The sequence below is a fragment of the Microtus ochrogaster genome, linkage group LG1, assembly GCF_000317375.1.
Source record: "Microtus ochrogaster isolate Prairie Vole_2 linkage group LG1, MicOch1.0, whole genome shotgun sequence".
In the NCBI taxonomy this organism is placed as follows: Eukaryota; Metazoa; Chordata; class Mammalia; order Rodentia; family Cricetidae; genus Microtus; species Microtus ochrogaster.
In genome coordinates, this window is record NC_022027.1 from 50,555,166 (window position 1) to 50,568,655 (window position 13,490).

A 13,490-nucleotide genomic window follows, 5' to 3' on the forward strand; every position below is an offset into this window, starting at 1 on the left:
AGCCTCCAAAGCCAGTCCACCCTTCTCTCCAGGTAACAAGATGAGGCTGAAGTCCTGTGTCTAAACTGACAGGCAGCCTCCAAAGCCAGTCCACCCTTCTCTCCAGGTAACAGGCAAAGATCGGCGAGTGTACTTCTGCAAGGTGTTCTATCACCCTTAACATACAAAGAATAAAGGGAAATGCAATTCAGCAAGCACATCACAGATGCTAAACACAGTCCTATCAAATAAGACTCAGGAGCCCAGGCCAGATAGCAGCTCAACGGCAGAATGCTTGCCCAGAACAGGAGGCCCAGGTCCCATGCCCAGGACCACAAGAAACAAAAAAACAGAGCTCACCTATACAACAGGAGTAATTCTCATAATTTCCTGTCTTAAGAAACTATAGACACTACAGAAAGTTTCATCAGAAACTGGAAACCCAGCACCCCGGCATCTCAAAGTACAAATGGCCATGGGGAGAGCTCGGTGTTTTATTACCAGTACCTTACAGAGCACTCTGAACCGACAACTGCCCAGTTCTGATGCGGTCACTTTACTCACTATGGAAGCGGCCGGCTGCTCGAGCACAGCTGTATGAGTGAACTGAGAAGTGCTGCCTGCCCTGCCCGTTTCCAGTGTGCTTTCTTTAGATTTCCCCTTGTTTGCTAAGCTGATATGCATATTAAATCACAACAAAACTGCTTAGCAAACAAAAGAAACTGGTTCGTGCTTTAACGTTACCAAACAAGGCCAGCTCTCTTCCTAAACATAACGGACTTAGCTGCTTTGCTTTTTAAATAGAACTCACTTCCTACAAATTCACCTGAGACAGGAGGCTGAATAGGCTCTGAACACTTAGGAGCTGGTCTCAGGCTGTTGAGCCATGTGTAACATACCATCACACAGAGGAATCATTCCAATCTCTCCCATCACCTCATAGCCTTACCTTGATACAGCAACCCTGTCATTATGCTCATGTGAGATACACAGCGTCTATGATTTAAAGCTCCCAGTTATCACACACATTCAATCACTCTAAAATTTGATTCAATTAAGAAGCCAAATAAAAATGATACCAATCAGATTTAGGGTACATTCACATGCATTATTGTTAATGTCCATTCATTAGCTGCATTTAATGATTAAAGTATTTCAAATGTATGTTTTACAACCAATTCACCTTCCAATACAGATGCCTGGTCTTGGAAAGATTGATTTTCTGTAGATAAAATGTAAAAGTCACTTAGACAGTATTATGAAAGACATTCTAAGCTCAAACAATCACATTATACTTTTCCTTCCCTGCTTAACAGCGCCCAGAAAAAGCAAATGAACCTCAAAGAAACAAAACTTGCTTTACAATTTTTAAAATTTACTTACTACAAGGTCTCTATCTAGAGAGCCTAGACTGCTCACGATGTAGCCCAGGTTGCTCATTATGTAGTCTAGGCTAGCTTCAAACTCATAATCCTCCTGCCTTAGCCTTGCAAGTGCTGGGATCACACACAGGCACTACCACATTTGCCCTAAGACTCACTTTTAAATCAAGTTATGTGAAATGTCTTCTGTTCAGTTAAGAAAGTTATCAGTTTCTTTGGGTAAATTCCCTAAAGTTGTATCAAATACAATGAACTCTTTTTTTTTTTTTTGAGACAGGGTTTCTCTGTGGCTTTGGAGCCTGTCCTGGAACTAGCTCTGTAGACCAGGCTGGTCTCGAACTCAGAGATCCGCCTGCCTCTGCCTCCCGAGTGCTGGGATTAAAGGTGTGCGCCACCACCGCCCGGCTACAATGAACTCTAAAACAGCATTTTCCCCTCTGACTATGCTATCTCTTCTAAAAGAGGTTTACCCTTTACTTAGAGACCAGTGTTCCCTAGTCTTTGTCTTGACAGCTTCTCTGTTTGACAAACGAAGCTCAGGATGTCCTACGAGCACAGCACCCCAGATGACACTTGCTCACACCACATGGCACCAAGTGTTTCCATGCTGGCAGCATTCAGAGCTGTGACCCTAAGCTGACTGAGAACCTTGTTTAACCACAGAGTGTAATGTTCAGACAGGGCCTAATGTCATCTTTCCAGTGAGTCCCTAGGTGACGCCAGCACTGTTGTCAAGCCTCCAGCAGTGGAGAGAAGCAAACAGGTTGACCACACTCTGTGGCCAGCCTGCCACAGATCAGAAGCATGAAAGTAGCTACGTTTGTCAGCACACAGTCTTTCAGAACCCACCAGCTTCACTTGACAAGGGAAGAGACAAAAGAAGATGAACTCAACTGGACTTGAGCTCCACCCAAGACACACATCCTGGAGAAAGCGAGAGGTAGGAGAGGGTGCCACAGCCTAAGATCCACTGCTCGGAAGATGACTCCGGCATTCCCTGACATGTTCTCCTTACCATATGGCTTCTAAGTGCAAGCCAATCTCTTCATCTAGGGTTTAACTGAAGAAAAGAGTGATCCATGCTGCCTGTGTTTACGTGATGACTTTATTCCATACAGCCTCACTGCCCACAGAAGACATAATACACTCACACTACAGCTAGCCAATGTCTGGAGGGTCGCTGTGTGCTCTGTAAGGAGACTAGCTGGGCTCCACCTCCAGACCTCAGCATCTGTGCTGGCGACATCACAGATGACACCTGCAAGTACTGGAAACAGGTTGGCTTTAAGCTTCTTCAGGGAGAGTGCCTGCAATATGCCCTCTCCTCAACCTGTTGACAGGAAGGGACAGGGAACAAAGACTCTCCCAAGAAAAAGCCTGGGGACTAAAGCATGGGACACTTGGCTTTCACCAAGTAGCAGCAGAGAGAAGTCTGCACAGGACTTTCACATGATCCCTTAGTGATGATACTAAGGTCAGAATGAAGTCAAATTCAAAGTTAGCAGTGAATCTGAACCAAATCAGAGTCAAGACTTCCAAGAGAGCAGCCAGTTGGTAGCTTGAATGAGGAACCAAAACACATGGTTTGCCGAATAGGGAAAACTTGTACAATCATCAAGCCTTCTCCCATTATACGCTCACCGACTCTGCTTACCATCAAATCATGCAATGTTTAAAGATGTTTAGTTTCAATAAACCGTGTCATTTTCTCAATTTAATACATAATTTTGGTTTATCTATATTCTTTTGTAAAAATGTGGTATTCAGTGTGCGTGCATGCATGTGCATGCGTGCATGTGGGTATGCCACAGCTCACATGTGGCAGTCAGGAGACCTGCGGGAGTGCTGAAGCAGGGTCTCTCTTGTCTTTTGTCACTGAGTCTCACTCCAGGCAGCCAGCCCATCACGCTCAGCTTCACAAGGGTTCTGGAGAACCTAGGCTGCAAGGCTTGCACAGCCAGCGCTTTTTATCATGGCCCTAGTCTTTTAGGGATCCTCCTTCAGCAAATGGCCTTTGAGAGGCTGGACCAGGTTGGGCGTGGCCTTGGGTACCAAATAGGTGCACGGGCCTGCTCTCTCACCTCTCTAGCCTGGATGCTGGATTTGGTTCCTGTCCACATTTGTGCAGAGGACTGTGATCTGTGAGTCCCTTCTAATAAAGAACCCCTTTATTATACTCCTTTCTGAGTCAGTGTGGGAGTACTTTATTCGCCTTCTCCTTCATTAGTGCTCAGCCCTGTCCAGTCCTGCCCCTTCCACCTCCCCCCCCCTTCCCTAGCAGCAGCACCCATTCCTCTGAGCCTCTGGCACACACACTCATATATTAACAGAAAGCTCGGAAGTCTGCAGGATCCAAAAGGAATTACCCACTGGCCAACTGGAATCTCTAAATCCCCAACAAACCCACGGTTCAAGACACACTACAATACGACAAGATGTCTACTTGTAATAATATGACTTCAACAAAAGCTGTAGGGAATCCAAAATGGACACGGTGAGGTAACTGCACCTGAGCTGTAAAGGAAGGGTACATGCAGGCTGACAGGCAACGGGTATACACGTGCATGCTGAGTATCAGGGAGCGTTAGTTTGGCTGTTTTCCCCATTAGTCATTCTGTCTCAGCCAGGTTAGAGCAATTGTACAGCATCCACTACCGAGGAGAACAATGCTGTGCAAATATTCATCTCCTGTTATAAAGTGACAGATGCCCCAGCAGTGGTTTGGGGAATTTCTATAAATCCACTGGGAAGTATCTATCACCAAGAGACCTCCAGCATAGGCTGTGATGACACAGATCCCCGCTAACGGAGACCAGTGTGCACACTCCCGAGACTGCTCACAACTCTTAAAAAGCTCCTGTCTCATCAGCTACAATTTTAACAGGACTAAGATTTCTGTTTCTTGGGGTTGTGAGGACCTAAATACAAAACATATAGCAAATGCTAGATGCTGTCCAAGACATTTAACACATGTGGGTCCTCTTCTATTTCCCGCACTGCTCTTTAAGAGGAGTCACGTGAACCCACTCTACCCTTTAGTAAGGATCATATCCACTGCTCCGAATGGTGGCTGATCCGGGTTTCCAGGGTGGTTCTGGAACTCCACTATGAGCTGGGGCTCATTTCTAAACGCTCAAACTGCCGTGTCTGCAGCGCATCACTGAAACATGTGCGGCCAGATCCCTATTTGTAGTTAAGAAAGATAATAAGGATTTGGAAGTGATCGTTGTAAACTAAACAACCAAGGCTCTAGGATGAAGATCACTGAGCAGCCCGACACAATCTGATGCTGTTCGGCTCTCCTGCCTCACTTCAAGACCGAAGAGCGCAAGCTGTCCCTCTCTGGCATGTCCGAGGCATCCCGCTGCCCTTCCAGCCAGCAGAGCGCCTGTAGTGCCGCTGCGGGCAAGTTCCCGCAGTGTGCTGCTCAGTCTGGGTCACTGCTAACCTCTCACTATTCTCAACTGTGTGCACATAAGGGAGGGAGGTGGTGTTGGGCGCCCACTGAGCGAGCGTCCACAGTAAAGGGAAGACAGCTGAGGTGTCTACAGTCCTTACAGTCATTTTCCTTCTCTGCATGCTAATATTACATATTAGAGAAGGGAAAAGAGGTGTACTGATAATTCTGGGCTCTACATGCATAAGACTTTAGAAGCAGGAAAATTTAAAAATATTTTATATCCACATTTATTGTGTTTACTTGAAAAGAATGCTTCTACCACAGACTTACGATAAACTTCTACCAATGTGAGTTACTCTTAGCATTAAAACCAGCAAAACACAGAACAGACTCTGCCAGCACAGCTTTAGGAACAGAGACTAACCAAGTTCAAGCTTTGCCCCACTGGTATGAATGCCCATTATAACCTGGAAAGGAAACTACTCTCAAATGTCGATGTGCACAGAGGCCTTACTTTGAGTTTTCTTTATTTGTGTGTGTGGAGGGCAGAGGACAACCTCCGGGGGTCACTTCTGCCCTTCTACCATGGGGCCCTGCTGGGACCAAGCTGTCAGGCTTGCAAAAAGTGAACCACTTTACCCACTGGGCCAGCCTGAAGCCCACAAATCATTTTTAAAATCAAGGACATTTTAAGAAAACTGAGCTCACTTCAGCTCAAGTAAACCATAAGGGCCCGAGCTATAGCGTAGTGGTAGAGCACTCCGCTAGCATGGGAGGCCCATGTTTAATCCCAGATGCCCGTCCTGTGTTTCTGCATGTCATGGAACAGGACCAGCTGAGTCCAATATCAACCACTGTTCCTCTCACCCACTAATTCCCTTCCTTTCACAGTGAGTTGGCAGCAGGTTATAGCCCTTAGCATCGTGAGCTCTAGGCTAAGGGCTTTCTCATCTAGCAACTGACGCTCATTATGGAGGCTCACAGAGAGTTTGAGAACTTGTTATAAACACTCAAGCAACACCTCACATTACTCAGTTCACAGACCCTTGGAAACGATGCCCTCCACCCACCCACCCACGTGCTCTGAAACCCGAGGCCCAAGCAAACCCCTTCCAAGCGCAGACCTGTTCTTTGGGATGCAGGCAGCTCACTGGCAGCAGGCGGTGTACCTGTTGTTCCAGGAGGCAGTGCATAAGCTGAAGATGATGGTGGAGCTCCTGGTCCGCCATGCTGGAAGGATGCTCCAGAGGAAAGGGGAGGGGGGAAAGAAGCAGCAGAGTTGGAGGTAGGTGAGGAGGTTTGTTGCGCTGTGTACATCTGAGGCTGCCCGGAATAAGGAGCGGCTGGGGATATGTATGGGGTGTTAGGGTAAGCATTAGAAGCAGGAGGAGCAACAGGCTGCTGAGGTCGGTAAGCTGCTGACCCCCCTGTTCCGAAGGAATACTGCTGGGCTGGCTGGTAAGCTACATCAGGAGAAGAAACAGAGATTTTAATTAGTTACACATTTGTTCTGACAGAAGTCGGAATGATTTTAGTCATTACTGTTTAAACAATATGACCAAAACCTAACACTTGGGACTGGGGATGTGGCTCAGTGACAGAACACTTGCTTAGCGTGGGCAAAGCCCTGGCTTCCATCTCTAGCACTTCAAAAAGAAAAGCAATGACAGGAAAAACACCATCCCTAGAATGCTGCTGGTAATAGACATTTTGGACTAAGATCCAAAGAGCTGTTAAAACTGACTCCTTCCTGAGACTTCCTGCCCTGTGAAGACTAATCACAAGACAGAGTCACTCAGGACTTCTGTGCTCAGAGCATGTCCTTTTCTTGAAAACCCTATAGTTTCAAGAACTTGTTGGCAGCTCAAGACTTCAACCTTCAGCTATCCTAGGAGAGCCCAACACCACCACACTGTGCAGGAGCAGGGCAGGTAGGGCAGGCAGGGTCTCTGCAGTGCACACCTGGTGCATCTGTCCTCTGAAAACAGCATCACTAAGCACTACATGGAAAGGAGTCAAACGGATACTTGTGTGAAGAACCCCACAGCTCAGAAGGCCTTGCAAGGATAAGTTCTTAGGTGGAGCATCTTGGTTTTTCCAGTTGTTTAATCTTACAATTGTCTCCTGAGATCTTTATTTAGGCCTTATGTTCTTGTTTTTGTTGTTGTTGTGTTTTTTGTTTTGTTCTGTTTTTTTGTTGTCTTTTTTTTTGGAGAGGTTTCTCTGTGGCTTTGGAGCCTGTCCTGGAACTAGCTCTTGTAGCCTTGGTCAGCCTTGAACTCACAGAGATCCGCCTGCCTCTGACTCCCAAGTGCTGGGACTAAAGGCATGTTCCACAACCTCTTGGTTGGGCCTTTTAATTTTTAATAGTTGTTTAATAATTTTATCCTTAAGGTTTTTACTGGGGTTCTTTATTCTTAGTTATGAAACAGTAGTTTTTTGGGTTGGTTGATTTGTTTTTCTTTTGAGATAAGGTCTCTCTCTATAGCCCTGGCTGTCCTGGAACTATGCAGACCAGGCTGGCCTCAAATTCAGAGATTTGCCTGCCTCTGTCACCTGAGTGCTGGGATTAAAGACACTCTGCCACCACACCTGGTTGTAATTTGTTTTACTCAAATGCAGTTGCTCTGTCAGGTCCACAGAACACACAAACCAAGAGCATACGCTCACAGTCTGGGATTCGGCTTGCCAGAGCAGCAGCATCGGGTCACTACTGCACAACACAGGTGGAGCGGTGCCAAGGGGTGTGCAAGGAGCACATGGAGGGACTCTGGACTTTCTGCTCAATCTTGCTATGAACCTAAATCTATTTTTTAAAAATTTACACTAAATAAAGCCAATGATAATAATAAAGTGGAAAAAAAATAACAAATACATGAACCAACTTCCCAAAGCTGTGGTTTCTGTCATGTTGTCTCAAGAACAGGGTATGTACTGATAATTTCTACAGCTCCGCTCCCACATGACACACAATTCTCTTCTTTAGCATGACGGAATGGAGCACTGTTCTGAACGGGGTGAAAGACAGACTCTGGACTGACTCTCTCTGTCTCTCTGTGTCTGCCCCCACCTCCCACCTCTCTCTCTCCTGGCACTGGAGACTGAACACTGAGCACTCTAGCACTGACCTACATCCTAGCCCCCTTATTTATTCTGTAAGAGCTGATCTGACCATGGCTTTGTTGCCGCTAAGTAACTGAGGGAGGACAGGCCACTGTGAAGACTCCAAGGGTCCATTACTTACGCTGTGGCTGTGGATAAGGTGGCAGCTGGCTGTGCATATGGCCTGGAGATGTTGGCAGCGGAGCAGCAGTATTTGGATTAACATTGCCATGCATTATGAAGCCTGGAGGTGGAGGGTTTTCTCCCTACGAAATAAGAATAGAGTGGAAAGGAAGATTAGATTTGGGACCAAGAACATCACCAAAGGGCCTTGTAATCTCTGAAATGAAATTTGTGTTTTTTTTAAATCAATTTTAATATGTTAAATTGCATTTTGTATATACTACTTTCCTGAGGACACCCCATTTTCTAGGTGACGCATTCTGAGTGATTTAAAGGTCCAAAGAAACTTCAGTGAATGGCAAAGACTAACAGCCCATAACAGGGTCGATAACACTGTGGTAACACTGTGCTAACACGGCGGTAGGGCAGCATGGTAACACTGTGCTAACATGGCGGTAGGGCAGCATGGTAACACTGTGCTAACACCACAGTAGGGCAGCATGGTAACACTGTGCTAACACCACAATAGGGCAGCATGGTAACACTGTGCTAACACTGCGGTAGAGCACCAGAATTTCCATCTCCACCAAATCCCGCTTACTTCTCCAAACTCTGTAAGTATTATAAAGGGGATTTTCAGTTTTCAATTTCTGCAATGTTTACAAAAAAAAAAACAAAAACGAGAGAAACATCTTCAGTAAAATCCAACTTTTTTAAATAAAGTATTTTTTTAATATTTTTTATGCTTTATTTAACTTTATTTTATGTGCACTGGTGTGAAGGTGTCAGATCCCCTGCAACTGGATCTTCAGAAAGTTGTGAGCTGCCGTGTGGGTGCTGGGAATTGAACCCTGGTCTTCTGAAAGAGCAGTCAGTGCTCTTAACCACTGAGCCATCTCTCCAGCCCCCAGTAAAATCCAATTTAAACCATTATTTGAACCTTCGTTGAGATATTTCTAGCTCAAGTAAATTTAGAACTGCAAAAGAAGAGAAAGAATAAGAAAACAAAAATTTTCCTAAAAATTGCCACTTGCATCCCAAATGCAATAAAATGCAACGAGCAGCAGACGGATGCAGAGTAAGGACCAGGAAGCTGGGCAGAGAATATATAATCATATATATATATATATATATAATTAGGTAATCGTTATATATATTGTTATATATTTAAGTGAGCAGATCATGCTCGAGGAGGAATAATGAAGGATATACCTGTGTGTCAGAGGGAGAGGCTGCAGGCGGATGCCTGGGAAGGGCAGTAGGAGTTTTGTTACTCCAGGTAGTGACAGTAGGGGCAACTCTAACCTGAATTGAACAAAGAAATACCAATCACAGAAAATAAAAAGTAAAAACATTAAAAGAAGAAACAAACAACTCAAAAGGTCTTAAAAGCAAGACACAAAGCAAGAAGCAAAAGCGGCAAGAAACAAAAGTGGAAGAGTTCACATGGTCCAGCAACTGTGTCCAGGGCCAGCCAACTGCACAGGAAACCAACAGAACAGCAGGTGAGAGGCAGCAAGGGCTCTGTATGAAGGCTTCAATCAAAGCGCAAGAACAAGCCCATTCCAGAGTATATGAGGAGGGGCTGGAGAGGCGGCTCAGCTGTTAAGATTCTCTGGCTGCTCTTCCAGAGGACTAGGCTCGATTCCCAACACCCACAGGACAGATCACAACTGTCTGTAACTCCAGTCCCAGGAGATCTAGCATATACATGCATGTAAAATACCCACAACACATAAAAATAAATAATAGAAAGAAGAAGTAGGGAAGAACGGTCCTTTAGATAGAAAAAGACGGAGTTGTGGGCTAACGAGTAAAACCATTTCCAGGTCCTAGTGATCTGCAGCATGCTGTACGTGGCCACTTCACAAGAAATTAGATTCAAAATCATATAATCAAAGCATACCCAAGCTGGCTATTAAAGATTACTCATCTAAGCCTAGCCTTTATTTAAAGGTGATTGTTAAGGTCCATACAGCTCACGGGTGATGGAGCTAGGAGTAAAATGGCCTTCAGTTTCCAGGCAGTGTATCCTCTATTGTGGTAACACTGCTACGCTCAAGTCCTGTCTAAAAGGTTCCTAAAATCCTCATAAGTCAGAAAATCCTTTCTGGTATGCAAATCTTTACAGAACTCCAAAATAAAGCAAAGTGATGCCGGGAGATGGTGGCGCACGCCTTTAATCCCGGCACTCGGGAGGCAGAGGCAGGCGGATCTCTGGGAGTTCGAGACCAGCCTAGTCTACAGAGCTAGTTCCAGGACAGGTTCCAAAGCCACAGTGAAACCCTGTCTCGAAAAACCAAAAAACAAAATAAAGCAAAGTGAAGCTGTACTGGCTAAAAGGAGTTAAAACGTACCCGCTACTGATCCAGCTCCCTTTCCTTCCGTTCCTTCCCTTTTCCCACTTGCAAAACTACTTTAAAACTCTACACCACTGTCCTCCCAACTCAGCAAGAAAATCCCTGCTTTTTGTGATCGAATTTACTTGTTTTTCTTAAAAGAAAATATTAGTAAAAGTAAAGCAGATTATTTTGTGATTTTGTTGGGGGTTGTTTTATTTTTGAGACTGAATCACGATGCGTAGCCCTGGCTGGCCTGGGATTTGCTATGGAACCAGGCTGGCCTCCAACTCAGAAATCCACCTGCATCTGCCTCCCACGTGAGTGAAAAGATTAAAGTGGTGTATCTGCATACCCAAGAAAGTTCAACAGTCTTTAAATGCCTTTACCATTTCCCAGAAAGAAAAACCTAAAGACAGAAAGAATAACTGTTCTTTTCTCCCAGTGTAGAGTAAGTCTTGCTTTATTTAGTATCTTAAGAAATTTAGTCAGTTGGGCGGTGATGGCGCACGCCTTTAATCCCAGCACTCGGGAGGCAGAGTCAGGCAGATCTCTGTGAGTTCAAGGCCAGCCTGGTCTACAAGAGCTAGTTCCAGGACAGGCTCCAAAGCTACAGAGTAACCCTGTCTTGAAAAAAAAAAAGAAACTGCAAATCCAAATACAAGACTGAAAATTCTAATCCTAGTTTAGCTTCAAGCAGCCATGCAGTGCTGAGAAATGACACTTCTGTGCCTTGACGTCTGCTAGGTCATTTGAAATCCTACCTCTCCACTTCCTTGGCCAACATCTCACCCCCCATTTACATCCCAGGTTTTATAAGCACAATATCCAGGAAAGCAGAGAAACTGTGTATTTTGTTTATCTGGATAATCCCTACAGCAAGAATATGCCAGGCACTCACAGAAGAGTTGCAATAATTTGTCAGATGAATAAGAAAAAAAGAAAGAAATGTAGAGTTCTAGATAGTAAAGCTATATTCAAATATAATCTGATTAGGTTCTATTCTTAATCAATTCTGATTAAGAACTGATTCAAAGTCCAAAAAATAAATTAGATTTACTAATTAGATTAAATTAAATTAAAAATGATTGACCCCATCACCAACTTGTTCTATCTGAAATGTCAACTTTGCTATCAATCAAGACTATTATATATAATCTTCCATTTAATAATATGAAGGTAGGGCAGGGTATTGTGACACACACTTTTAACCCTAGCACTCTGGAGGCAGAAGCAGGCAAATCTTTGTTAGTTCAAGACCAGTCTGATATACATAAGTTCCAGGCTGGCCAGGGCTAAATAGTGAGACCCTGTCAAAGAAAGGAAAAAGAAAAACAAAACAAAAAAACATTATCTGTTGGTCTGTAAATATAGTTTATATGAAAATTTGAAAAACAATATAATCACATTTTGTGCCACAAACATAAGACTAGCCAAAATTAGTAATCGTATGCACAGCAGAGCCAGCCCTTAGTTCTCTGTGGTGTATGTTTGTCTGCCGCACTCTTGACTGTGTGGATACAGAGCACACAGCAAAATTAAACTGGCGGTGGAAAAAAGAACTGTCAAAAAAGACTGCCTAAAGTCAACCAAGTCCTTGGAAGAGTTATCCAGCCTCACCACTTTACCTACAGGCTTTAAGTCCAGCAGACATTTAGAGAGCAGATGGGCACGTGGGAAGAAGGACTGGATTAAAACGAATTTAAACCAAACACATGACAACTGCATGAAGGAGGTGGCTCTGAGAAGCAGGCATAAACAGCCGCCTCAGGTGCACAGAAAGTGTAACTGTGACACAAGATGCCCTGCCTGGCTTCACTATGTCTTTTAGCGAGCAGTTCAAACCATCTATTAGGACAGACGCACACAGGTTCCCACATCATCTGAACCCTATCACTCACATGGGGATAATATTGCTGGGTCTGAACTCTGGGCATCTGTGGGTGGCCAGCACTTGGTCCAGGTCTGCCCTTGGACAGTGGCTGCCTCTCATAAGGACTTTTAGATGATTCCTGTCCTGGCGCAGGCTTCCCTTGGGCTCTGCAGAGTCTGTCACGCAGCTGCACGATATTTGGCTGTAGAAGCAATGGAAGAAAATGAAATTGTTAATCCATCCAGCTGTATGACAGCATGCTCTGACTTCTTAAAAGCAATCTGATCATTTATGTTAAGTACTCTCCCAGAGTCTACATTCTACTCCTGAGACACTGAGGCGAGTTTGGCACTATGGGTACCCTTTGGTTAGGACACCAGTTCAACGCCATACCATTGTTGCTCTTTGGTCGTTTTATGGCACAATAACAGTGCTCCCAAATCACAGGGCTATCTTACAAAACACAACTGAAAGAAAGCTCTCCAAAGAGAAGCAAATGCTGCAGCTAGTGATGGAAAAGGTCCAACTGATTAATTAAGAGACATTCTTAAAATAATTAACAGGAAAAGGCATTAAGTTCAAATCTGGACCTCACAAAGATTCACGAATAAACAGATTTACAAATATTAACTATATATAGTAACTATGTATATGAGCCAGGTGTGGTGGCACAATCCCAGAAGTAGGGAGGCAGAGGCAGGGAATCTCTGAATTTGAGACCAGCCTAGTTTAAAGTGAGTTGCATGATAGCCCTATCTTGAAAAACTAAGCCAAACCAAGATGAATTTAATTACCTGGTTGGTGTTATCAGGCAGAAACGCCAAGGCTGTGGCAATGCTACCCTGGGCCGCCAACAAACTGGCATACTGACTCATCTTCTCAGCCAGAAGAGCTCCTACAGTATTCGTGTCCATGGCGTGGGTGAGCTGCACAGCTTTTCGGAGGATGACAACTTTCTCAATCAGATCCTAAATGATAGAATAAGACAATCAGAGATCCCAAAGAGCAGATTTCCAAACACACCCAGTGGACAGTGCCTGTCCACATCCTACTTGAAAAGCATGGGAAAGCTGAGCACCATCTAGGTGACAGCCAGTGAGGAGGAGGAAGCTTGTATCCCATGGACAGCAAACAGGGAGGAGGAGGATGCCTGATCCCCATGGAGGACTCATAGGTTATCATGTCCTAAGCATCCTCAGCCTGCCAGACATTTGACCACCGATCTCAGACAATTATCCAAACTGATGTGTTGGGCAGGTACCCAGCAGCAGAAGAGGAGCTATGCGCAAACA

The 13,490-nt window shown here is 44.7% G+C and overlaps 1 protein-coding gene across 5 annotated transcripts in view; it reads right to left on the minus strand.

The window, feature by feature from the left end:
* Positions 1–13,490, minus strand: part of Sec31a (SEC31 homolog A, COPII coat complex component) — a 59,474-nt gene that overhangs the window by 11,336 nt on the left and 34,648 nt on the right. For 4 of the 5 annotated variants that reach the window (XM_026785074.1, XM_026785073.1, XM_026785072.1 and 1 more), the window contains exons 19-22: positions 12,993–13,166; positions 12,227–12,400; positions 8,006–8,129; positions 5,886–6,224 (exon numbers count right to left, since the gene is read on the minus strand). In XM_026785074.1, coding sequence (XP_026640875.1) covers positions 5,886–6,224; positions 8,006–8,129; positions 12,227–12,400; positions 12,993–13,166 — 811 coding nt within the window. The remainder of the gene's footprint in view (positions 1–5,885; positions 6,225–8,005; positions 8,130–12,226; positions 12,401–12,992; positions 13,167–13,490) is intronic. The other variant, XM_026785075.1, reaches the window with a different exon arrangement.